This window comes from Mustela nigripes, chromosome 2 (genome assembly GCF_022355385.1).
Source record: "Mustela nigripes isolate SB6536 chromosome 2, MUSNIG.SB6536, whole genome shotgun sequence".
Taxonomy (NCBI): Eukaryota; Metazoa; Chordata; class Mammalia; order Carnivora; family Mustelidae; genus Mustela; species Mustela nigripes.
In genome coordinates, this window is record NC_081558.1 from 88,177,092 (window position 1) to 88,203,099 (window position 26,008).

Below are 26,008 nucleotides of genomic sequence, written 5' to 3' on the forward strand. Positions count from 1 at the left end.
GATATATGGTAGCTAGAGAGGATCCAGTCAAGAATGACCTAAATTATTTAAGGAAAAGGCATAAAGAATTCACAAGTCAAAGTCCAATAAATCTTATTGGTAGAAGGTTCTAGGGGTAGCTCAGCTATTAGGCCCAGGGAATCTATTAACATTATTTACTGTTTAGGAAGCTTTAGACCTTAAAACATTTAAAGTCATACCAGCATATTTTATATGCCTCCATTCATGTATCACTCAATTTATTTGACAAATATTTAAGTACTTACTACATGTTAGGCCCTGGGGTACAAAAGTTAATAAAATAGCTAAGTATGTGTCCTCACAGACCTTACATTCAAGTGGGGAGAGACAAAGCACATCTATAATCTCAGCTCCATTTGCTAACAATCTCCCCTTTATCTTCCTCTCTCCCTCTGGGATCTCCTGGATGGACAATCACCAGGATGTCCCAATCCAGTGAATGTAGCACTTTTTCAGTGGCCCACACCCTACTGCTATCCTTTCTTTCTTACTCAGTTTCAACTCCATAGTCAAACACATCATCACTTCCTGGCATACAGGTTGCCTCTCCCTTCTTCATACTTACCGGGCAAAACAAAAACCCTAGATAAAGTTCACTGAAGCATCTAATAGTCATCTCACTAGAATTAAAAAGCTCCATGACAACAGAGATTTTAAAAAATTTGTTTTGTTCACTACACTCTAGCACACAAGGGCTTAAATTTGAACGAATATGTGAATAGTTTGCCAAGTAGTAAGAAATGCAATTTACAAAAGTCCAAAAGAGTAATAGGACTAGAGTGACTGGAAGTAGAGAATAATATTCCAGAACGGTAATCAGAAGCTTCTATAAAGTGATATTTGAACAAAGACCTGAGAGAAATGAAGGAACAGCTGCCTCTTTTCTTACTTTATGGGGCGGTTTTTAAAGCTCTGATCTAATCATGGGTACTTTCGGGGAGTATGGAACAAAATTAATATTTCTCCTTTTTCCAGCTCTTTAGCTATAATGGTGATTCAAGACCAATTATACTAAGATTAGTTTTTTAAACATTAACTTACGTGCTTTAAGTATAAATAAAAGTGTTTACTTCTGTGTGCAGCCATCTGAACTAGTTTCCCGTGGTGCTTACCGAGTTAGGTCTGGTTCCGGGAGAGGAGTGGACAGCAGCTGATTGAGATACATCCCCATCTGCAGACAGCACTGCCACTGACAGAAGATGTGAGCTGTGTCTAAGTCCAGTCTCGTGCCCGGCCGTGTCTGCTCCTTCACTCTCTGGAACTCTTCATACAACATCCTAGCACCAACCTCCCGCAGCTCTTCCTTATCTAGACAAAGAAACAACCCAAGGGCAGTATTTCCAAAAACACTGTATAGCTTGTAATTTTCTCTATATATAGGACTTTGAATTCCATAAAGAAAAAAAAATTAGTTTAAATAACCAAAATGCTTTTCTCTTCTGGCTCTTTACTATTTTAACGTCAATGTAAAAGCCTTGCTGTATAAATTGAAATATTTATACTGAAATGCCTTTTTTATGACAACCTAACTATTCAACCCCAAATTATTTATTTTTTTTCCCTTAACATCTCTTCCACTGGTTTACTACCTGACCTTCCACTGGTTTACTACCTGACCTTAAACACCTCTGCATCTGAACTCTACAAACCCTAAATCTGTCTCTCTGAAAAATACAAATTACTATTAAACATCATTCTCTTCTCTGTTCTTGTTCACTAAATTTCCTTCCATGGAGGCCTCTATGCTATAGTGCACTTAACACAGCCTCTGTGTTCAAAGCACACTAACTTCTGCTTTGTGGGAGGAAAACAAAAGCATGACTCAAGGAGAATATGGTCAGTCATCTACGTCACACAGCAGAGGATAAGAGGCAAGAAGCAACAACCCTAGGCAAGAAAGAGTGCTCTGTGTGTTCAACTGTAAGCTTCTGCATGTTTGCTTGTGTGGGGGAGTGCAAAATGACACTGGACCAACTTGAAAATAATAAAAAGGAGGCCCACCTTTTACGAATTAGCGAGCAGCAAGGCACTGAGCCTGCCTGGGTGCAGGGTCCACAATTCCTAAAAGAAAAGAAACAGACCCTTGACGTGCCCCTTCTGCTGGACTCAGGTAAAAACTTCACAGGCTTGTGCCCTGAGAATGTTCTTAAATGAGAGAAAACCAACAGTGGGCCTTAACTTGTTTTGCATTAAGTTGGCTGTACTAGAACAACAGTCTCTTCGGACAACAACTCTCACACTTGGGAGTCCTGGAATCTAGGCTGATTCATTCTCATTTAACTTATTTTTTAAAAGTAAACTCCAGTGTAGCACTGTCCACCAGAACTTTCAGCAAACGATGAACTGTTCTGGATCTGTGCTGTCGAATTCAGCCTGTAGCCATATGTGGCTACTGAGCACTTGAAATGTGCCTGGTTGTCAAGGAGAAGCTGGTTTTAATTAAATAGCCACATGTGACTAGTGGCAATTAGATTAGATATTAGCACTGTTCTGGAGTGTGATAATGATTATACATGCTTAGATAAAGTGTTACAGCATTCATAATCTTTTAAAGGGAGTAATTCCACTGCAGAATTGAAGTGCTCCAATGCATTCTCACTTATTTCACCTGATACTTAAATGCAGTTGAAACTACCTTAAGGTGTATTTCTATAATAGAAAAGTTACTGTTTCTAGCATCACTAACACACGAATTGAAACTTACAGTGGAGAAGAAATAATAAAACAGCACAAGCATGAATGTTTATTAGGACTGTAGGTATTCAGAAATTTCACCACCAGACTATTTTAAATCCGTTTCTAGTGATGTTGCTGCTGTATTGATAGGGCCAGGGTACACAGAAGACAATGTAACTGGCACATTATACATTCTGACTTCAGAGATTAAAGCATTAGGTGCCACAGAGCAGGTGGGATTCCGCAATATCAGCACATCCTAACTGCTGGGCCATTGTCAAGCTCTGCAGCACAGAGCCTGGCACACACAAGTGCTCAAAAACATCTGCCAATGAATGAATGGTATTTTAGTGCCTCTATTTGTAAGTTTTGGATATAACTGATGTGAGGAAATAATCCAAGAATATTTTTTCGTTTGTTTAAACTTGTATTACATGCAAGTAACATGCAAATATTTACTCCTGGAATTTCCAGATACCTACCAGGGCTGGTTATTATGGCATGTAAGGGCCCCATCAGCATCCCTAGCAGTAAGGCCTGGAGGTGATGCAGTTTTGCCTTGGACTCTGTGTGCTGCAACCAGTAGCAACTGACAGAAATGGGCAGCTTCAGTGAAGAAGGAATTGGTTCCAGGATGGTCTGTTTCACCTTCAGGGTGTCAAACAGAAGTATCTGCCGTTTGGCCAAGGAGAGCTGAAAATACATACCAAACATCCTGCAAGTTACTTTGGGGAATGTCTTTATTGTTTTTCTAGTATGAAAACACTTTAATGCAAATGTATTGCTCTGTCAGTTTCTTATCTTCCTGAGGAAAGAAATCAGCCACCGGTGCTTAATAAATATGGTTGTATGGATATATTGTCTACCCTCACTACACAGCCCTTACTCATGTCATCCCATCTTCTGTGTAGGCTGGTGAACATCTTCAGCGGATATATCACTTAGGAAGCTTGTTAAAAAATTCAGTTTTCAGGTCCCACCCCCTAAATTTTGATTCAGTAAATTTGAGAGGAACCCAGGAATCTGCATTTTAACTATTCTGCTTTGAGAAACAAAGATCTATACTTAGACATATTCTTACTTGTCAGTGAATATTCAGTCCCCACCTTCTTCATGGTGCCATTACCGATCACCTTTAGAAGGCAAACTTAGATTTTATGTACCCTTTGTGGTATATCAGACAAGCTTCCGTTTGTTTGGGTCCTGTCTCCTGTCCCTGCCCAGGTGAATGTTTTATTATCTTTTTGTTTTTCCACACAGGGATTGTTGCAGGGTAGCTGCTTTTAGGTGAGACATATAGTCAAGGGAGACAGGAATATTGAGGAGTACCTTACTGCTTGCAGTAACACACCACACTCACTTCTATGCCATGTGTTAGAGTGCCCTTCAAATAAAAGGGAGTTAACAGCTATGAGGACTTCAGACTTCTTGAAATAACTTTACCTTAATGAATCTTAAGAACCGTAAGGGACCTTCTAGGTCACACACTTCTAAAATAAGGACATTAGGACTATTAAAAGGGCACCTTCAGAAGAACTTTGTGATCAAACTTTAAGAGAGAAAAAAACCGTTGTATTCCTAGTGACAACGTGCAGCCAGACAAGTATTTTTCTTAACTTTCTGAAAGGATGAAACATTGCTCAGCATTTTAAAAACCAGTTTGTCATCAGTGTGTTGAGAGCTGGGAATCGACATGTTAACCTTGAAATATAACACATCATAATTGACAAAATAGTTTCATCACTGATGCAAGAGAGTATTAAATATAATTTATAAACGGGTTTAAGATTTTGATACTGGTAAACTTAAAATGAGGAATATGCAAAATGCTTTACAGTAATCACTGTTATGGGAAGTAGCAATTAACAAACAAAAACTCTATGATCTTAACGGGTAGGAAAATGCACCAAGTAAAGCTAAGGAAATACATGAATTCTTTTCTGACCTATAACTGCTCTGCTCACAGCCCTTAAATCTGGTTAACTTTTATCCCATGTGACAAGTCCGAAAGCACAAGCCCGTAGAAAATCCCACAAAGAAACAGAGACACCCAGAGAGAGGCTGGTCCTGGCACTGTCTTAATCCCAGAGAATAGTCCACTTCCATCTCATTTTATGATTAACCTCCCATTGCTTAGCTTGAGTGGAACTCTATCCACTGCAACTAACATAACCAAAATGGAAACTATGTGGTTACTGTGGGAATTAAGTAACTATAAAGTTTCTGTTACAATAGCTGGCACAAAGCAGATAAATGTCAAAAAATTTCTATTCATATTGTGCATTTGTCTTTGGAATCACATTTGAACCTGATACCATTTAGAATTATCATGTGCTAATGAGAGTTAGCAATAATGAGGGAAGTAGAGAACTGATGAGTTTATGCCTAGGGAAAGCTAAAAGATCTCACCATACAGAAAGTGAACTTAAATTTTTACCCTGTTTTGAATACAGGTAAGTGAAGAGAACACTTAAATCAGCTCCACTTAGCAAGAAGGATAATCAGCATGCTACACTTATTGGCTCAACTGGATTTTTATATGGGGGAAAATGTGCCCTGATCCTTATGTCACACCATACACAGAAAAATCAGTTGCAGACAGATCATAGATATAAATATGAAAGGAAAAAAAAAGAAGTCATGACCTTGAAGTAGGCAGTACTTTTCTAAGTAGGTCACAGAATTGATAATCATAAATAATAAATTTAAGCTGGACTATATTAAGAACTTCTGTTCATCAAAACATATTAGAATGAAAAAAATCTACCCAAATTCAAAAGGAATTTGAGAATCTGTTTACATGCTACTTGACATAGGACACATATATAGAAATAAAAAGCCGAAAGAAAAATGGGCAAAAGATTTTGAATAAAAAATTATACAACAATACCCAAATGGCCAACTGACACATAAAAGGTGCTCAAAAATAAGTCATCAGAGAAATGCAAATTTAACATCCACCAAATTGGCTAAAATGATGCCACCATACAAATATCAGAATAGCCAAAATTTAAAGGATAAAAACCACAAAGTGTCAGGAGAGGTGTGAATTAAGAGGAACCCTCATAAGCTGCTGGTGGGAATTAATTGGTTAAACCATCTTGCAAGTCCATTTGACAATCTATCTTGTAAACTAAACACATGCATATCTTCTAACAATTCCACTCCTAGTGGTATATGCAATAGAAAGTGTCCCTATTTTCAGTAAATGATGTGCACCAGAATGCTCATAGCCCTACTCATAATTGCCCAAACTGCAAACTACCCAAATGCCCATCGACTGCAAAATGGAAAAATCAATTGTGGTATATTCCCACACAGCAATGAGATATAAATGATCAAGAGCTTCCCACAGTGATGTGAATCTCATAAACATCAAGTGAATAAAAGAAGCCAGATGAGAGAATTCCTATTCTATGATGCCATTTTTATAAGATAAAAAAAGTTAAAGCTTTTCAATGTTATTACAGGTCTGGATAGTGATTACCAGAGTGGGAGAAGAGGGGCTGCTCAAACCAGACATTAGGCAAAGCTACTGGGGTGCTGATGAACGTTCTTTACAGGGTAGGTGGATTGGTAAAAATTCATCAGACTGTACAATCTGTGTACTTTGTGTACTTTGCTGTGTGTACACACTCAGGGAGGGATGAACTGCAAAGTGGCAAGGGGAAACTTTTAGGATTGTGGCATACATTCATTATTTTAGTTTGCAAGATGGATTCACAGATGTAAACATACATCAAAGTGCACTTTAAATATGGGCACTTCCCTGTACAGCACTTCTCAATAAAGCCATAAAAAAAGTTTTAAAAACTCTCCAACACAGCACCATTTATGTTGTGAGGAGAAATGTAATTTTAGCAAAATATCATCATTTAGAATGTTGCTAATTTGCTCATATGGGAAAAGTTTAATAAATCCCTTCTGTTTGGAATTTGACTTATGCTCAACTTTCTACTTCTGTAACCCTGGAAATGTGATAAAGTTAGTTTTTACTTAGCGTGGTAAAAATGACTCTTGTAAAATTGCATCTAGATTTGTATAGCTGAACTGTAAACCCAGATGAGGACATCATATCGTGGGGCTTCCTTGAGCATAGTGACCTATAATTAGGCATGGCCCTTGCAGGGGGCCCAGAAGCTATGTTTATGGAATTGTTACAAAAAGGGAGGGGGAAGGAGGCCAATGAGACCTTTTCTTTCTTTGAGATATAATTCACATGTTATAAATTCACTCTTCTATTTACTTTTATTTATAATTTTATTTTTATTATGTTCAGTTAGCCACTGTATAGTACAGCATTAGTTTTTCATGTAGTGTTCAATGATTCATTAGTTACATATAACAACCAGTCCTCATCACATGTGCCCTCCTTAATACCCTCACCCTGTTACTTGATCCCCCAACCCCCCCTAAAAATCCTAAAGCAATTTTAATATATTTATACGCTTGTGCAAACATCACTAATTCCAGAACATTTCAGCACCCCTTAAAGAAACACATCACATGAACAGTCATTCCTCATTGCTAAGGAGGCACTGACACCCACCTGATGTGGATCTCATTTCCCTGTGCCTGAGCAGGCACTAAATGCGGAGACTAAAGAATTTAGTGTCTAGCCAACAGTGTAGGCCAGCTATTGGCATTACTACATTTCAGTCTGGATAATACCTTGTTCCTGGGAGGGCCTGTCTGGTGCATTTTAAGATGTTTAGCAGCATGCTTGGCTCCTTCCCACTGATGCCAGTAGCAACACTCCTCCTTCCCCCAACTACCTAGGTAGTGATAATCCAAAGTGTCTCCAGACATTGCCAAATGTCCCCTGTGGGAGGTAGGAGGACAAATCATCCCACCGGAGAACCAGTGGTGTATATTGTTGGAAAAACTCCCACAGGAAAGGAAAGCCTAATTCAAAGCTGCTGGGAAGCTATGGTTGCTGTCCTATAGGCTTGAGTAGACTGGTACCAGGAACGGTCTATGAGAGTCTCATGAATCTGAACATTAGTTGAATTTAAGAAAACTCTCATTGCCACTACAATTGGAATTTTAAGTTTATCTGCACTTAACTGTAACTTTAATTGTGTTAGCATAAGCAGTTTCATACTTATTTATAATTTTTTGAGAGAGTGAGCCCAAGGAAAGGTGTGAGGGGGAGGGGCAGGCTCCATGCACAGAGCAGAGCCCTTCTTGGGGCTCGATCTCAGGACCCTGAGATCAACACCTGGGCTGAAATCAAGAGTCAGATGCTTAACTGAGTCACCTAGGTGGCCCTCTATTTATAATTTTTAATATATTTATGTAGTATTACAAACAATAAACACTGGAATCCATAAATTATTTTTTATCTTGAAAAGTGGACTGCTCAGAGTGTTACTCAGGTTTAAACAACACTGAGTTAGGCTAAGAGTCATATTTTCAACATCAAACTAATCATTATGATGCCATAAACCTAAAACCTAAAAAAAAAAGGTCCTCATTGACAAAAATGAAAAATTAGACCCAAGCAAGCATCAGTATTAATCTTAATTGAAATCTGATGCAATTTAAGATATTCACCATGCCTTTGATCAGTACCTTCAAGGCTCACTTCTTTTTGCAGCTCAGAATTTTTTCCTTTTCCTTGTTTTCTAAAGTCACATGACCCCAATTTATTAATAGGTAGTATCAACAGAATAGCAGTAATAATTGCAGAATAACACAGAATACCAAAGTAGAATGGAAATGGCAGATCTGGGGCTAAAAGACCTGGGTTTGAGTCCTAACACTGCAATTCTCTGGCTGACATATCACACAGTAACCTACTTTTGAGTCCTAGTTTTGTCTGCTATGAAATGGAGGGACTAGAGCAACCAACGTCATTTGGTTATATTGAGAGAATATGCATGAAAGCACTTTTTAACCTGTAAAGTACTTAACAAAAATTAGATTAGCATCACAAACACTTACCTCAGTCAATTTGCTTAAGTCCGCATGATCCTTGGGCAGTGCTACTGCATTAACAATCGATGTTTTGATATTTTTATTAATCCTTTCCACTTCGCTGAAAGCTAGAGGCTGAGAAGGCAATGCCTTCCAGGACATATTTTCCAGATGTGGAGAGGCATTCAAAAGAAGCCCATAGATGATCTGCCGAATGGGCAGAGATACTCTGTGGGCATTTGGTTGCTGCATATTTTCCACCTGTGTGTGAAGAATGGTCCTTCTTAGCACCAAAGCATCGCTGATGAAAGGAGAAAGCTGGCCTTTGGCCAAAGCCACTAATACCCACTCTGGTAAGTCCAGATTCAGGGCGGCTGGGCAGGCATAAGTACCATGCTGGAAAAAGTCCTGCAGCTTCACCTGAGATTGCTGGTATTCTTCCATGGAACAGCAGAGAATTTCCTTAACATTTTCACGATCCTTTTTTGGGAGATATTTCAGAACATTATCGAGTGCTTCAGTAGGGTCGGCAAAATGAGATAACCAATTCAGAAGTCCCAAAACTCGGTGGTGTCTCCTCCCCTTAGAACTGGTAGCTCCAAGAGGAAGATGTACTTTACTTAAGAATGTTTCTATGATGGGCAGATTAATATGATCATTTCCACATAGCACCGCAAAGAGAGGTAGTAGAGCTTTATTCATATTGCTGAAGTGATGGCAGAGTGCATTAAGGGAAAAGCACTTGGCAGGGATATAGCAGTCTTGTGTGCCTTTGATAGTGTTCACATTTCTCCACTGAAAGCTATTCAATGGGCAAAACCCAGTTTTTAGGTCAAAGATGCAAAAGTCACTATCTGATGATAACACAGGGCAATTCCAATGATTAGCCAGTGTCATAATGTCCCGATCTGCTTCTGAAAAGCACTGGACAAAACACACCTGTAGCTTGATCAAAACCTGTATGAACACTTCTCGGATGAGTAAAGGACACACATACCCACCCCCACCAACAGAAAGGGAATGAGCCATCTGGATCTTTTCTCTTGCTCGATCCTTTAAAGTTTTAAGCTTTTTATCGGAAATGTCACATCCTCCATCTAATACAACATAGGGACAGATATTACAAGCAAACAGTGATTCAAAGAATTTTTGTGCAACATCTGCAAAAGAATCATAGTCCCCTCCATACCGAAGTTCCAAGTTTGAGTTGAAGCAGAGCCGATGGAAGAGAGCATAGCCATCAATGACAATTTTTGTGTCTCGCAACTTCAAATCAGTGAAGAACTCATTACTATGATCTTCCACAAAACTCATTAGTCCTCGAATACCCATGATGACTGAAGAATTTAAAACAATAGAACACATTTTCAATTGAAGCTGTTTACTGGGGACCAAGTCATCATTTCCAGCACCAAAAACCAACAGCAAATGTTATGAACAGCTCTTTAAACAGCACATATTAGGGGTTAGCATCTCAATTCTTACCTAGAGGCTCAGGCAGCACCAGCTAGCTGAGTGCATTCTCATTTTCTTTTGCTTTCCCCATGTATGATAAGGCACAAATGCAATGGTTTCATGGAGTTTGATCTCTAGATAGGTATGGAGGCTGTTGATTTTAAAAGAAAATCCGTTAAAGCCCATTACTGACATACTAACAAAGACTACTGTGGATTCTGATACTGAGATACGTAACAATCACCATCCTACAACACAGATTATTTGTGTAGGGTCAAAATAAAAAGTCCTAAACTATAAAAATGATACCCTCCTCAATCTCATAATAAATCAGAGAGCACCTGGCTTCAGTTAACTAAAGTATGTAGGGTCAATAATACACAACCAGTTTTTCTTTATTGACAGTCTAGGAATTTCTTTTAGGCCTTGGCTTGTTGTTGGGCCCAGCTTAACTGGCATAGTTTTGAGTAAGGAAAATGACTGCTTCATGAGCATAGGGGGACTTAACTCTCCAGTTTCACCCTCACCACAGGCTCTTTCTATCTTCTTGTCTTTGCTTATCCGGTTTAGTACCAGGAAAATCGTTACTTATCTGGCTAACTGAAGTCACAGCATGTGTGTTACTAGCTTTTCCTTTCGCCTCATGCTCCAGTATGGCTCCGTATGGCACTGTCTTTATTTAAAACCACGAGATTTTGTCAACCATGGATTTCTAATGCATTAATTTTGGTTTTTAAATATATTTCATTAAAATATATTTACCTTGATTACAGACTTTTGGGGCACCCTCTTGCATTTTGCGCGCCACTCAATTCACCCTAATTTTAGCCCTACCCTCAGCACTTCATCCGGCATAGCAGTTATTTATGTCTTGCAAAGCTTTGCGTGCTGGATAGGAGAAAGGCTCACTGAAGGTCTGATGTTTGTCGTCAAACACGGGCCTTTATACATCACGCTACCACAACCCTCACAGCTCGCTACCCCGACCAGAAGAGGAGCCCACCTGCATCTTCCTCCCAGGGCACCAGCCCTTCCATTAAAAGACAGCAGGAGCCCCTGCTTGAAACGCCCGCACGTGAGAGTCCCACCTTCAGAGCGGGAACCGGAAGTCCCCGCGTATGACGTCACTCGGTTCCTCGAAGCCAGTGATACCAGGCTGCGCCGGGGGCCCAGGCTCTCCCGGGCCTGGAGGCGCGATGTCCCTAAAGGCGGGCCGGGAACTAAGCTCCGAAATGGCGACTGTCAGGGTAGGAAAGTCAGGCGGATCAGGCCTGATCGTCTTTCCCCGCCCACTTGGGTCGGTGCACACTTCCGCCCCGTGCAGCCAGGCTCCGGCTTCCCAGGATGCCCCACGCCGTCTCCCTGGCAACGGCGCCCAACAACCGTGCCGGGAGGTCTTGGAGCTCTGCGGCGCGGCTGCACCTACGTGAGACTTGCCCAACTTAGGTCCCAATTACGGGTGGGACTGTTGGCAGGCCGCTTCTCCGCCCTCGACTCCGAAAGGTATGCGCTCCTCGGGGCGTGCCGGGCTCCCCGAAGCCGGGGAAGGTGATGGCTTCAGGCTGCCCCAGCTGGGGTCCGCGTCCGTGGGCCTCCGTACCCGCAAAGTCTTCACTTCTCTCAGCTCTTACCTCCGGGATCTGCTCCAGTCCCCGGAGAATCGTGTTGCCGGCGCCGCCTCCACAACGTTAACCCGCTTGGCGAAAGTGTCATTTTTTTTAAAACAAAGTTGAGGCAAGGAATGTTCGTTTGACCTTTAAGGTTAGCGTTCTCCTTTAGCAGAATCTGGTGTCCAATCGGCTTCCTCTCGTTTATTATTACCAGGGAAGAGAACTACTGACTTCAACCTGTGATAAACACTCTCCCTCCCTGACCTTTTGCCCCAGCCAGGCTAGTTTTACCTCAAAAGGTCAGTTTGCAGGAGATGATCTCTCACCTTTCTCACGGTTTCCATCCAACTTTCTAAATCTTCTCTTCCCTCTTCTCACCACTCCCCCCCCCCCCCCCCCCCCCCCCCCCCCCGCCTTCGGCAGCGGTCGGCCCGTTGGACTCTTGTTTGCCTTAAGAAAATTTATTGAACACCTGCTCTATGACAGGAGCCAAGGATACAAAAGATAAGGTGTGTTCCTGGCGCTCAACTTCATTCACAACCTTCTGGAGGTGAGGGCGAGGCAACATTGACAACCGAACAGACGTTCTGGAAGCTAGGACGTTCTGGAATCTAGAGGGCAGGGGACCTACTAGGGTTGCTCTGTGGTTGCACAGAAGAGATGAATGGGATCGATGGCCCATTCGATGGGATTGCAGGGCTGAGTCTGGGAACCTCGTCCCGAAGTACTCTGAGGGTCTGGCCAGACTGCTTAGGCGACATGGCTGTTTAAAAGCTCATTTACAAATAGGAGTCATTGGGAAATTGGATTCTCAGAACTGTTCTGTTCTTCACTAAACACTTCCCTAAAATACGGAAAATTACCGGTGATCTGAAGGGTTCTTTTCAGTTGAGAAGCATGCGAGCCCATATATTTTTCTTAACACCTTAATTTGGCCATAAAGTAGCACTTTTATGGGAGCACAGAAAGCAAACAAAATACACATCTGGAGGCCTGCTCTTTAGTTGTTTTTGCAGTAGTAGACTTCACAAATGTTTTCTGTGATCTTGATAATCTGACGTAATTTTTTATTTATTCAGGGATTTTGGGGTATGGGCTCCAGCTTTGAAGTTTCAATGCAAGAGTAATGTTGTATGAGCACTGAGCCACCAGATGATCTGGTTTCTTTCTTCCTTTTTTTTTTTTTTAAATTTTATTTTTAAGTAATCTCCAAACCCAACATGGGGCTCAAACCCACAACCCCAAGATCAAGAGTGGTGTGCTGTACCCATTGAACCAGCACAACTCCCCTATTTTTAGTTGTTTTTTGTTTTGTTTTGTTTTTTGTTTTTTTAAAGCTCATTACCAGAATACTTCTCACTGGCATCCAGTAAAACTTAACCGATCAATGCATTATTTAAAGAAGAAAAATGCTGTAAGTGGACATTTACTGCTTGTGTTCTAATCCAGAGATTTTTGTATTTGTCACTACCATGTGAAGTTTGTTGATCATATACCCCAAACTACACAGATAGCATCTTGTTTTATCATTAAACATACTAAATTTTTGTCTTATAGCTTTGGAATGAAAACTTGACTCCAAGGCATAGACAGTCTTCAATTTAAAATCATGTTTTTTTTAGATTTTTAAACAAAATCCACTTTTCATGATAACTAACAAAACATTTTACATTTTGATGAAGTAAAAGTGATTTTACTAGGCATACAATCATATAAAACAGCTCTACTTTTCATAATCCTGCTGTTCATTTATAGTTCCTTACGGAACTATAACACATTTATATTTAGCTATCATTAAAATACAATTTATGGTTTGAACTGCATTTATGATACTTCTTGTTTCCAATCCAGAGAGATTACTTTATACACAGTGTATATTATAACTTCAGAAACTGGACCAGAATTTGTTTAGGATGGGAAAAAAACTTATTCTGAAGTCTTTATTCTTCTTCACATCTATTCTAATAAATGCAAATACCATGGTTTAATGTCTACAGGAAAAAAAATTCTATGCTGACTTCTAGTTTAATCCTAACTCACTATTTGTTAATCAAAACAGACATAAGGTGGGAAGAATTACAAAAAGAGTGATGCAAATGTATGATTTAAGGAAATTATAATGTTCTTATATTTGGATTTTTTTTTAAAGCAGTAGGTGGGGAGTATAAATCTTAAACAGATTGTTTAATTCTAACTCACTTTTGCCATATTTGGCTGTCTTCTACTAGAATCTGCTAGTATCACTACCTTTTAACATTTTCCTCTCAAGCCATTAAATGTGATGTCATTGAATCCACTATTCAAGGTGCAGGTATTAATGTCAAAAACTTACACTTATTGTTAGGAATACTTCAGCATTCTTTGTACCTGATCTCTGGTCTTTTCACTTTTAAGGGATTGACCATCACTACTTGGATGAATTTGGCCATCTTCTAGGACACTTGAATGTTAAATTTCTATAAACAAATAATCCAGTTCTCTCTTGTTTGGAGCAATGCTGAAATTCCAAGAGGCTGCTAAGTGTGTGAATGGATCAATAGCCATTTCTACTTATCCGAAGACCTTGATTGCAAGAAGATATGTCCTTGAACAAAAACTTGGTAGTGGAAGTTTTGGAACTGTCTATCTGGTTTCAGACAAGAAAGCAAAACAAGGAGAGGAATTGTAAGTAAAAATACTTCATACAAATTTTGAGTTGGATGCCCTGTATGCATAGCTCTTAGCTGATTAAGAGCATGGAGTACCATTTGCTCGTTGCATTTAAGATTCTAAGAATTTAGTAAGTGATAGAAAAGCTTCTTGAATGGTGTCTTAAGCTAAGATTTTTACAGGCATTTCAGCAAGTGAGTGAATTACCTAAATGACCTAGAATAGGGAAATGGAGTAGATGAAGTGAAAATATCATTTTTATGCATAACAGAGTCTCAATTACAACATTGCTTCCACTTAACTTGATTGGAACTTCTTGAATGAGAAAGTAAGAATTGTTTATAATGATGGCAATTTTAGAAATGTTATGAAATGCAAATAAATGGTAATTCACCCTTGAGGTGAATAGGGTGTACTAAGGGAAATATCGCCTTAGGGTTTATGAAGGAATTTTTCTAAATCTGTAGTCATACAGCTCTCAAATTAGACATTTAAACCAAACACGGGCTTCATCTAAAATTAGCTTAATAATATTAAGGACCCTCTTGCTACTTCCTTTTCTTTGATTTTGTTCAGACCCTTAAACTTTCATGGTAGAGAAAAACTCACAGTGCTGTTGGATGGTATGTCTGTTACAGGTAATGATGAATCTTCTTTTCTAGCTTGAAGTTGTTTGAATTTTCTACAGTGAAAAGTTAGAACTGAAGTTCAGATGAGAAACTTGTATATCAGAAACACAGGAAAAAGAGAAAGCAGAAGGAAGATCCAGGACATCAGCCCTTAACTCCAGAAGAACAGACTTCCATCCCATAATCTATTCTTTTTTTTTTTTTCAGAAGTTTTAAGATTACTCTAAATTCTTTGAGCTTTTGCCCATTAGACTTAAAATCAGTGTGATAAACATTTTCTACTTCTTAATATTACATAGGAATGATAAAGGTAAATGTTGATGCTACTATCTTATTTTCAAAATAAACTTTTTAAGTGGTCTCTATGTCTAGAATTTTAAGAAGTAATTATCTAGAATTTGTAGTTTTCAATAAATTACTACATGAAGAATGGTGACGACGCTAGCACTTCTCTGGTGTCCTTAGAGCATGCTTCATGGCTCCTATCAAAAAGAATTCTTTTCCATAAATCCTATAGGTATGATTCCAGCCATGTAGAACAGGATGATAAATTTCTGAAAATTACTAGAGTACCTTTATGGAAACATTGAGAGTGAGACCTAAATCTGACCCAGAACTAGTAAAAATCACATTGTAAATGATGTGGGACTACAATGATGAGCAAACAGCCAAGAAAAAATTCTTGAGACATTTTCAGTGCAAAAAGGTGCTTTTATTTTAACACAGGGATAGGACCCATGGGCAGAAAGAGCTTCAGTTTTATTGTATGAAGCCGCTGGTTATATGGTTAGTGTTCAAGGGGGAGGGGATGTGCAGGGAGTATTAGATCATACATGTTTTCTTCAAATTTCTACTTGTTAAACTACTTTTGCAAGATTTCTCTGGTGCTTATCATTCAGCTTGATATTAATCATCAGTGAGATAAACAGGCAGTCATGAGACCCTTTATAAGAATGTAGCAACCAGTATGTATTTGATCCTTATTGGAACTATGCAGGCTATAGATCAGCCTTCTGGGCTAATGGTGAACATTTTTCTGCTTCTATCCCTGATCATAAAGACTATATCAATTTTGGTTTCTTCAGTGAGTAAGGAATGTAAAGAATTTTAAGAGAATTCACAGGAGGGCTAAAAAGTTGAACAAAGGGATGTAAAATAATATACATGAAGAACAAACTTGAAAGCTTCAGACTTGAGATGATGGGTGAGTAAAGTGTGTAGCTGTTGGGGAGCAGAGGGAGAGAAATGAGAGAGGGGGCTGGTTGGTTGGGAAGTGATTTGTCAATAACTTCCTGCACTTGCACTACTAGTCTGAAAACACCTAAATTAAGCTGAATATGGCAGATGAAGGCTAGATGTGTGGAATGAATCCAACAGTGAGGATAACTGACAAGTTATTTGATATCAGAAAGTCAAGTGTAGAATCATTCTCATCAGAATCTCTATAACATATTACATATAGGCTACATTCAGCCTTCAGATGTATTTTGTTTAGCCTGTTGAATATTGTTTCTTTTTTAGTCTAAGTTAATTGCCACTATTTAAAGATGAGCAGTCTCATAAAAATAGAGCTTTTCATTTCTCTTGGGGGAGAAAACCAAACCAAAATATTTGGTCATATTTGCTAACATATGGGCTGGAGATGGGTAGCAACCACCCCCCCCCTTTGTTAGACCCTGTGCTCTTTAATTTGCCATGTGTTGCCACTCTTCACTGTGTCTTCACACAGCTATATCACACCTTTTTACTACCTGCCTGTATTTGCAGACATTTGATTTTAGATCAATTGATTTTAGAACTCTCTGCTAAAATCATGAAGAATCATGGCTATGGCTGCTCACAAAATTCTAGAATGGTAGAAGGAAGGCTGTAACTTGTTACAGTGAAGACCACATGCTTTGGAGGTGAACAGGTCAAGATATAAAGCCAATCTTATTCTTTTTTTTTTTTTTAAAGATTTTATTTATTTATTTGACAGGTAGAGATCACCAGTAGGCAGAGAGGCAGGCAGAGAGAGAGAAAGAGAGGAGGAAGCAGGCTCTCTGTGGAGCAGATGGCCCTACTCGGGCCTCGAGGTCATGAGATCATGACCTCAGCTGAAGGCAGAGGCTTTAACCCACTGAGCCATGCAGGTGCCCCAGCCAATCTTACTTTTTTTAAAAATTTTATTTATTTATTTGACAGACAGAGATCACAAGTAGGACAGATGCAGGCAGAGAGAGAGAGAGGGGAGGAAGCAGGCTTCCTTCTGAAGCAGAGAGCCCAATGCGGGACTTGATCCCAAGACCCCAGGATCATGACCTGAGCTGAAAGCAGAGGCTTTAAACCACTGAGCCACCCAGGCGCCCCGCCAATCTTACTCTTAACCAGAAGATTAAGTTTATGCAGTTTTCTAATCTGAGCTTCAGTTTTCTTATCTGTAAGATGGATATAATACTTCATAGGATTGTAATAGGGTTAAATAAGATATCTATCTATCTACATGTATAAAATATCAAGATAGATATTATAAAGAATATACAATATATAAATATAAGATATATTTATAAATAGATATACATTTATTTGTAAGAGAGTACCAAATCCTAACCACTAGACCACCAGGGAAGACCTTATAAATTTATCTGTAAATAGATGGATAAAATAGAGAATATTATCATATTACCTTATGGATATCATTCATAGCAGTTGAGATACATCTTATTTGTAAATAATCGAACTTAAAGGAATAATTAAAGGAAGCCTAATAAAACTTTAATCATCACCCAATAACTGAAATTGGCACACTCTATTAAGTGGCAGTTTTACTTTTTTTTCTTTAAAGATTTTATTTATTTATTTGACAGAGATCACAGATAGAGAGGCAGACAGAGAGAGAAGGGGAAGCAGGCCTCCCACTGAGCAGAGAGCCTGATGCGGGGCTCCATGCGGGGCTCAATCCGGGGCTTGATCCCAGGACCCTGAGATCATGACCTGAGCCGAAGGCAGAGGTTTTAACCCACTGAGCCACCCAGTCACCCTGCATTTTACTTTTAAGAGAAAAATCTCTCAAAACAACCTGATCTTAGCACGTGATTTTAAAACCTTATTCAAGGATCTTTCTTGAGATTGTAGCAATTCTGTTGGCATCTCTTCTTTTTTATCTCTATGGTTTTCCAAAAGCAATTGTTCCTCAGAATGTTGACCTTTTAGCTATATAAGATAGCACCTCATCAATGATTATGTTTAAAACATGTACAGAGGCAGGAAATTAAACTCTTACTTTTTTAGATTCTTTCCCCAGAATGTTGACAGTTGAATCTTCAGTTTGTGAGCAAAGAACATTAATTAGTACCACCCATTCACCGAGCAATTTGATTAGTTAAGATTTTAAATTGTGCTTTACACGCTAGGCCATAAACATAGGGAATTGGTTAATGTCAGAGATGGGTAGAAAATAATACTTTCTTTTTCTTTTTTAAGATTTTATTTATTTATTTGTCAGAAAATGCACAAAGCAGGGGGAGTGGCAGGTGGAGAGGGAGAAGCAGACTCCCTACTAAGCAGGCAGCCTGAGGTAGGACTCGATCCCAGAATCCTGGGATCATGACATGAGCTGAAGGCAGACACTTAACTGACTGAGCCACCCAGGAATCCAGAAAATAATACTTTCTAAAAATATATCTATAATTTTTTGAATGCTGTTCCCTTAATAGATCAGAGAAGATCTGACTCTATTGTTTTGTAGACATTCCCCTAATATTTTAAGATTATAAGGAAAGTATATCATAATTTAATATATACCGTGAGTCTGAGATGGCCCGCAGACACTTATTAATAGCCCGTGTGAAATCTAGGTTTATGTAATAGGCACTTTTAGATTTAATGAAAGATTTTGACAAGAAGGAATGGCTGTTCTTTTCCATCAATGCATTGCAATTTATCATTATGCCACTTGGGGGCATCACTCCACCATTGACATTTTTCATATACTGTGAATTTGTGTATTTTAATTACAATGCAAATACCACATTCTTTTATATTTTTATTGACTTTCTGCATTAGCTATGGAATTAGAAAAAAGCTACAGACGTGACCTTTGATTAATGTGTGTTTTGAGAGAAAATTCTTTCTGTCATAAAGATCTGTCATTCCTTTTTTAATTATCACAGTAGAATAAAATTGAACTTAAAATGAATCTTGAATGGCATAAAGGTTTTTCTTTTATTCTGCATTATGAAATTTATAAAACAATATTTGAGAATATTTTCTTTCATAATTATAGAAATTTTGGTCTAATGAATGTGAGGATATGATAATGTTAACTCATATTTATAAATACTGTTCTAATTCTACTTCATAAATTTATATTTTTGTTAAGCTGTCAGACTTTTTTCTTAAACAAACCCACAGATTTGGATGAGCTAAAAAGTTCTTTGGCTCTTAGCATAGTGCTTGTAACTTAATAGAAAATAGTTGTTAAGGAAGTAGGCTTAAGTAGGCTTAAGGAAGTAGGCCTAAGATACACGATGAAACTTTTACATGATTACTTATACATGATTAATCATAGCCATGTTGCAATGAATTTCAACATTGATCTTATCAGCATAGAATTCTGGTTATAATTGTGTTTTAAATTTCATCAACTTAAAATACAGTGACATTATTATTTAGAGTTGGTTTTGTGCTAGTCTTTTTGTCAACTCCTAAATATTTATGTATTAAAGCTTTGCTTTGTACTAAGAACCAGTGAGGAGACTGAAGCAATAGCAAGCAAAGGCTTGGCCACAGGAGTTTCCAGTGTAGAAGAAAGATGCAATTAACATACATAAAACAACTAGCAAACAGTATGTTTAAACATCTGTGTGGCGGGTTGCTCTCAGAGATGTTGGCCACTGTCCAGATCCCTTCCTAGCTACCTATGGTCTTTATTTTACTAGTTTCTGTGCATTATCAAGAGCTTTCATTTTTTCCCCCTTGGTCCTGTCCATGTAAATATTCAAATATCTCCTCCTTTAATTGTGTACGGACACATTGGCCTTTGCCTAAGTATGTCAACATGGTTATTGTGGAAATACTTTCTCTCTCCACAAAGCATTTCTTCTCAGTTTCAAATGTCTACAGCAGACAAGGACTGTAGTTAAATTGGAAGATTTACCAAGTCTTTAGAGAAATGTCCTCAAACCCGGGCCCTTGCCTCCTGGGAGAGCTTTTGGGCCTGTAGCAGAGCAGATTTTTAGAAGTCCTAACAGACATATTTCCCACCCAGACATAGAAACAGAATGGAGGAGACAAGGCTAAGAATTGCTGGTAGAATTAGTCATACTGACAGCAGAGGGGAGAGGTCCTTAGACTCTAAGAGTGTGGGAGGTGAGAAGTCATAAAGGGGTAACAACAATAATAAAAATAAATAAATAAAAAATAAATAAATAAAACAATAGTCTGGGTCCATTATTGTCAGATAGCTCTGTTAAGTCCAGTCTCTCCTGAGAGCATCTTAAACTTGTGGCCCAGTTCCAGAATGTTCTATTGAGATACAGTCGTCAGTGGGGCTGGGGCTAAGGGGGTCAGGATCTTTGAAGGACAGAACGATCATTAAAGCACCACACTAGGATCCGGTCTTCAGTTTTTCATCTTAATATACCTAGAGATGGTCAGTGTTGGTAGGGGCTCATGTTAACTAAATTCAGACAAGACAGATCTGTAAATCATGATGCCATTTTTTTTTTTTAAAGATTTTATTTATTTGACAGACAGAGCACAAGCTGGGGGAGCAGCAGGCAGGGGGAGAGGGAGAAGCAGTCTTCACCGCTGAGCAGGAAGCCTGATTCGGGGCTCGATCCCAAAATACTGGGATTATGACTTGAGCTGAAAGCAGGCACTTAACCTACTGAGCCACCCAGGTGCCCATGATGCCATTTTTTAATTCAGGGCCTAGAATGAGTAGTATCTCTTTTCACGTGCCCTTCCACCATTTTCTGATGCGAGTTCTGGAGAAGCTGAGTATCTTATCAGAGGTGAAAATGTAACCAAAATGATGTAAGGGGAATAATTAGACCTTTTGCTTAAGCCAAATAGAAGATCTCTTCCTCATGACAGGGAACATTGTTCCAAAATGACCATTTTTCTCAGAACTGTCAGACCCAAGGTGTATCTCTGGAATAGCTCTGGGATGCTCATACATTCAGTTATCTTTACAGTACCTCCTTTCCTATAATGAAAGTCATATGCATACATTTTATAAAAGTGCAAGGGTGCATAAAGTGGGAAAATAATCTATAATCCTGCTATCCAACTTCTGGTCTCTCTCTGTGTTGACAAATATTTATTCACTCCTTCTAAGGAAACATATGGCATTGGTCACTATGGCTCCCTCAGAGATGAGACTGAAGGAGACTTACTTTTCCCTTTGTGTACATTTGATATTTTGTGCCATGTATAAGATTAAAAAAAAAACACCCCCAGAGTAAATAAAAATAAAAACAAAAAACCCTCCACATGTTCATTCAACGACCATTGATCAGTATTTGCTGATCACCTACTCTTCAAGGAGTCAGGTGGTTCTCAACCTTGGCCAGAAAATGGAATCATAGTATTTTAAAAATACACATTCAAGTCATACCCCAGTACGTTGTTTTAGTTGGGCCACACCATAGGCATCTGGATTTTTGAGAGCCTCCAGGTGATTTGAATGTGCAGCTAGACTTTGGAATGTTTGGTCTAGTGGAAGAGAAGAACACTAATTGTATAATCATAAGAGTAAAAGTGATTATAAGCTGCCATATCCATTGTAAAAGGAAAGTCTTGGTTGCTGCGAAGTGTGATAGACCCATGGAAGCTGGCAGCATGGTGCTGGACGAGGCACGGCTTCCTGAGAATGTGTCGTTTCCACCGAGACCTGAAGGATGATTAAGAATGAGCCCATGGTTTTCTCACTTTATTAGGCATCAGAATTGCCTGGAGGGCTGTTAAAATGCAGATTGCGGGGCTCCACTCCCGGAGTTTCTGATTTAGCAAGTCTAGGTGGGCCTGAGAATTTGCATCTCTACCAGCTGTTGCTGCTGGCCTGCAGACTATACTTTGAGGATCACTGAACTAGACAAAAGGGTGGGAGGATAGTTCCATTCGGTGTATGCATAATTTTCCATCTTTTTTCTTTTTAAGCACTAAAATATAGATATTTTCCCAGGTTACTAAGTACTCTTAAAGTGTCATTTTTAAATCCTCACATAATAGTCCATTGTATGGCATTGATATCAGTTAGTTCCCTCTTGTTGGATATGATTCTGGTAACCTTTTTGAAGTAGAAGTAAAAAAGTATTGTACCTTTCAGCATGCTCAGAGGTTTAATATAACGATTTTTCCAGCATATCGTTTCTGACAGTGGTATAACCCTGGAAAACTAATGAAGAACCAAGCTTCAATCACTGAGAAATGGTGGGCATTCTGTGCCATTCCACTGAGGCATATTTAGGCCATTTATGAATTATGGCCACATTTGCTGATATGCTCAGTTGTAATTAGAAAAAAAGGACTTCATCCATTTTCAAATTTATTTTTGACATAGTGAGGAGTAGAGAAATCAGTTTTCATATTGTGTGGAATGAACTTGAAAAGACTTCCTTCCTTCCTTTTTTTAAAAAAATTAACATATAATGTAGTATTTGCCCCAGGGTACAGGTCTGTGATTCATCAGTCTTACACAATTCACAGCACTCACCAAAGCACATACCCTCCCAAATGTCCATCACCCAGCCCCTATCCCTACCCTCCAATCCTCAGCAACCCTCAGTTCGTTTCGTGAGATTAAGAGTCTCTTATGGTTTTTTCTCCCTCTCTGGTTTCATCTTCCTCCATTTTTCCCTCCCTTCCCTTATGATCCTCTGTCTAGTTTCTCAAAGTCCTCGTATCAGTGAGATCATATGATAATTGTCTTTCCCTGATTGACTTATTTCGCTTCACATAATACCCTCTAGTTCCAGCCACCTTGTTGCAAATGGCAAGATTTCGGGGGATTTTTTTTTGATAGGTGCATAGTATTCCATTGTATATATACATACACATCTTTGTCCATTCATCTGTTTATAGACATGTAGGCTCTTTCCATAGTTTGGCTATTGTGGATGTTCCTGCTGTAAACATTGGGGTGCATGTGCCCCTTCAGGTCACTACATTTGTATCTTTGGGGTAAATACCCAGAAGTGCAATTGCTGGGTCGTAGGGTAGCTATTTTCAACTTTTTGAGGCACCTCAATTCTGTTTTCCAGAGTAAAAACCTTCCTTTATGTGTATAAATTTTCACTGTTTATAAAAAGGAACATTTTTCCTCTTAGCAAATTAATAAATTGATTATAGAAGCCTGACAGTGTCAAAAAATAATTAAAAATGAGAAGTAGTTCTTACCTGAATGTGTAGATTTTTGTAATATTTGAAACAAGCTTCCCGTGCCTCAGAATGTGAGAGTAATTTTCTGCTATGTAATAGCTGGTAGCATTCTTTAAAGCTAGTGTTTATATATTGCACCTACTGACACCTACTTACAGATTTTCTGTCTGATCTGATCATTTTAACATATCCTTCCTTTCACTTTTGACTCATTCTAAACAAAACATTAATGGATTTAATGAGTCCAACTTTGAGCTTATTTTATGTACTCTTATTAAAGCTGTTATTTCTGTATTATGACCAGGTGTTCTCCCCAGTGGGTATCTGTGATGGGAGGACCAGTTATTGAGTAGGCTGAGTTAGTTTAATAGGATTCAGTGGTTGTGTGGTGGAGTTATGAAAACAATTGGGAGGAAGCTAATGATTTCTTTCTGTTTTGCCCTGCCAGAAAACCGTTTTCAGTGTAGTGATCAATTCTTTCTCCCTTAAAATCTTTGCTCTTTTGAGAGAGATTATAATATGAGAGCATATTAAAATTTCTTTTAAAACAGCTCATGTTCTGGAGGATCATGTGCATCAGTTCTTGTTAGGTAAATGTGGGAAGGGTTAATTTGAACTTGGACTTCACTTTGGGCTTCACCACCGGTTCTCTATCTGTAATAAAGTCAAGCCCCTGAGCTTCTGGCCATCTTACAACATTTACGGTTCGGGAGATAGAAAGGAAAAAGAATAAAACACAAGGGTGCACAGTTACTTTGACTTACCTCAGTCATGGTAATGAAGTCGACATTTGGGGGTAAATGATTTACATTTTCCTGAGGCTGCTTTGTTGCATGTATTAGCATAGAAGAAGCCATGTGCTTCTTTTGTGGTTTTTAATATTTACCAATGAGACATGACTAATAAATAAAATATTTTAGGATGAGTAGGATGTAGGAAACCCCTGTTTCATTTTGGCTTGGGCAAAAGCCTGCTTTGAAGACTGAATCACCAAGAAGCATTTAGAAAGAAGAAAAACAGCTTTTTAAAAATGCTTTTTTCTTTCATTGCTATTATTTGAAAGAAAATAGAAGTGAATTATTGAAAATACCACAGATAGATTTTTTAAAGATTTTTAAAGATTTTATTTATTTATTTGACACACAGAGAGAGATCACAAGTAGGAAGAGAGGCAGGCGTGGGGGTTGGGGGGAAGCAGATTTCCCGAGGAGCAGAGAGCCTGATGTGGGACTCAATCCCAGGACCTTGGGACCATGACCCCAGCTGAAGGCAGAGGCTTAACCCACTGAGCCACCCAGGTACCCCACAGAATAATTATTGACAGGAAAAGAGTGTAAGCGAGTATGGTATATTTATTAGATTTTTAGACTGTTTAAATTCTTTGCTTATTTCACTCTGTTCTTCTGATGTATTGTTTTGTTGGATTTGTGAGCAGGCAAGCTAATGGTTTTGCCAATACTGAATAATGCCCTTGGAAATAAGGAATATTATTCATTTAAATGGATGAGATGGGGGCATATCTAAATTATTTTGATAAATAATAATTTAAAAATGTAACTGGATATGCTGGTCCCTTTACACTGTCATTGTTGACTACCACAAATTTTTAAAATATAAGATTTGTGTAAGCCTATTTTTTAAATGTTATTTTGTCTCATTTAAACAATAAGTGAAATTTTAAAAAAGATTTTATTTATTTATCAGAGAGAGAGAGAGAGAGAGGGAGGGAGCATACAGGCAGAGGGAACAGCAGGCAAAGGGAGAAGCAGGCTCCCTGCTGGGCAAGGAGCCTGATGAGGGACTTGATCCCAGGATCCTGGGATCATGACCTGAACTGAAGGCAGATGCTTAACTGACTGAGCCACCCAGGCATCCCCAATAAGTAAAATATTTTAAGGATGAGTGAATAATATGTAAGAACAAAACTTTATATGTACAGTATAGTTCAACCCCCCCCCCCCCACCGCCCAATCAAAAAGGACTTTTTTTCAGGAAGATCAGCTGATTTTTAATGGATTCCAGAGGAACCTCGGTAACCAAATCCAGGGTTTTTAATGGTTGCTCTCAGAATATTTTTCAATATTTAATCTCTAACTTTAATTCATTTACCCAAAGCAAGCATGATAACCTTAAATGTAATCTGTAACTAGCCCTTCTTGGGTTTTGGTTCTTTTCAAGCAGCCTCTTATGAGACTTTTCTCCGATAGCTTTTGGTGAGTCAAGCTGCCCAGCTCTCTGCCTGACACACAGCAGGTGATTCCTCTGTATCTGTCACTTACTGAAACAGGATCAGCTGAGGGAGGCTTCTTCTTTTCTTAGTTTTTCCCTTTCTGAACTGATCTGGTTCCTTTTTTGACACATGCATTGACTTGTGGGCAATTTTAGTTAGCACAACCCTTATAATTATTTTGAACTGAAAATCCGCATTGTGATTATCATCCACCTTTAAAGAACTTGGAATGAGATACATCTATAATGTAAACCTCAGAGAAATGAGAAAGTGGAAAGCTCTCAGGTTAAAATTAGTTTTGGGGTCTCTTTATTACTCTTGAGCCAATTTTCCTGGGGAAAAAAGTTGAGTTGCCATGACATCCCTTTCTAAGTAGTGAATTTAGAGTGATGTACATGACTTAAAAGTCAACAGGGAAGAAACACAACCCTTATGTTACTATTAGTTTCTTGACC

General features: G+C 38.7%; 3 protein-coding genes across 11 annotated transcripts in view; 2 read left to right on the plus strand and 1 right to left on the minus strand.

Annotated features, from left to right (window-relative positions):
• Window positions 1-1,264, plus strand: part of ATP2C1 (ATPase secretory pathway Ca2+ transporting 1) — a 168,654-nt gene extending 167,390 nt beyond the window's left edge. For 3 of the 4 annotated variants that reach the window (XM_059390913.1, XM_059390917.1, XM_059390916.1), the window contains one exon: window positions 1,142-1,251. In XM_059390913.1, the coding sequence (XP_059246896.1) occupies window positions 1,142-1,237 (96 nt within the window). In that variant the 3' untranslated portion in view covers window positions 1,238-1,251. Of the gene's footprint in view, window positions 1-1,103 lie in introns of all 4 variants that reach the window. The other variant, XM_059390914.1, reaches the window with a different exon arrangement.
• Window positions 1,240-11,369, minus strand: ASTE1 (asteroid homolog 1). The gene is made up of 6 exons (XM_059390925.1): window positions 11,160-11,369; window positions 10,102-10,222; window positions 8,644-9,953; window positions 3,180-3,390; window positions 2,023-2,082; window positions 1,240-1,329 (listed from the first exon to the last, which is right to left on the minus strand). Exons 3-5 carry the CDS (start codon window positions 9,946-9,948, stop codon window positions 2,033-2,035), a joined length of 1,566 nt encoding a protein of 521 aa, XP_059246908.1. The 5' UTR covers window positions 9,949-9,953; window positions 10,102-10,222; window positions 11,160-11,369; the 3' UTR covers window positions 1,240-1,329; window positions 2,023-2,032.
• Window positions 11,370-11,416: 47 nt separating this feature from the next.
• Window positions 11,417-26,008, plus strand: part of NEK11 (NIMA related kinase 11) — a 245,163-nt gene continuing 230,571 nt past the window's right edge. For 3 of the 6 annotated variants that reach the window (XM_059390918.1, XM_059390922.1, XM_059390923.1), the window contains exons 1-2: window positions 11,484-11,574; window positions 14,076-14,345. In XM_059390918.1, the coding sequence (XP_059246901.1) occupies window positions 14,176-14,345 (170 nt within the window). In that variant the 5' untranslated portion in view covers window positions 11,484-11,574; window positions 14,076-14,175. Of the gene's footprint in view, window positions 11,575-12,104; window positions 12,232-14,075; window positions 14,346-26,008 lie in introns of those variants that run through there. The other 3 variants (XM_059390919.1, XM_059390921.1, XM_059390924.1) reach the window with 3 other exon arrangements.

What these genes read in the sequence shown, in the direction of transcription:
- ASTE1 (XM_059390925.1), bottom strand. Translation starts at nt 9,948, where the DNA reads ATGGGTATTCGAGGACTAATGAGTTTTGTGGAAGATCATAGTAATGAG. An exon ending in ACTTAAGCAAATTGACTGAG is followed by an intron (nt 3,391 to 8,643) that starts GTAAGTGTTTGT and finishes ATGTATTTTCAG; the next exon opens with CTCTCCTTGGCCAAACGGCA. An exon ending in TGCCATAATAACCAGCCCTG is followed by an intron (nt 2,083 to 3,179) that starts GTAGGTATCTGG and finishes CTTTTCTTTTAG; the next exon opens with GAATTGTGGACCCTGCACCC.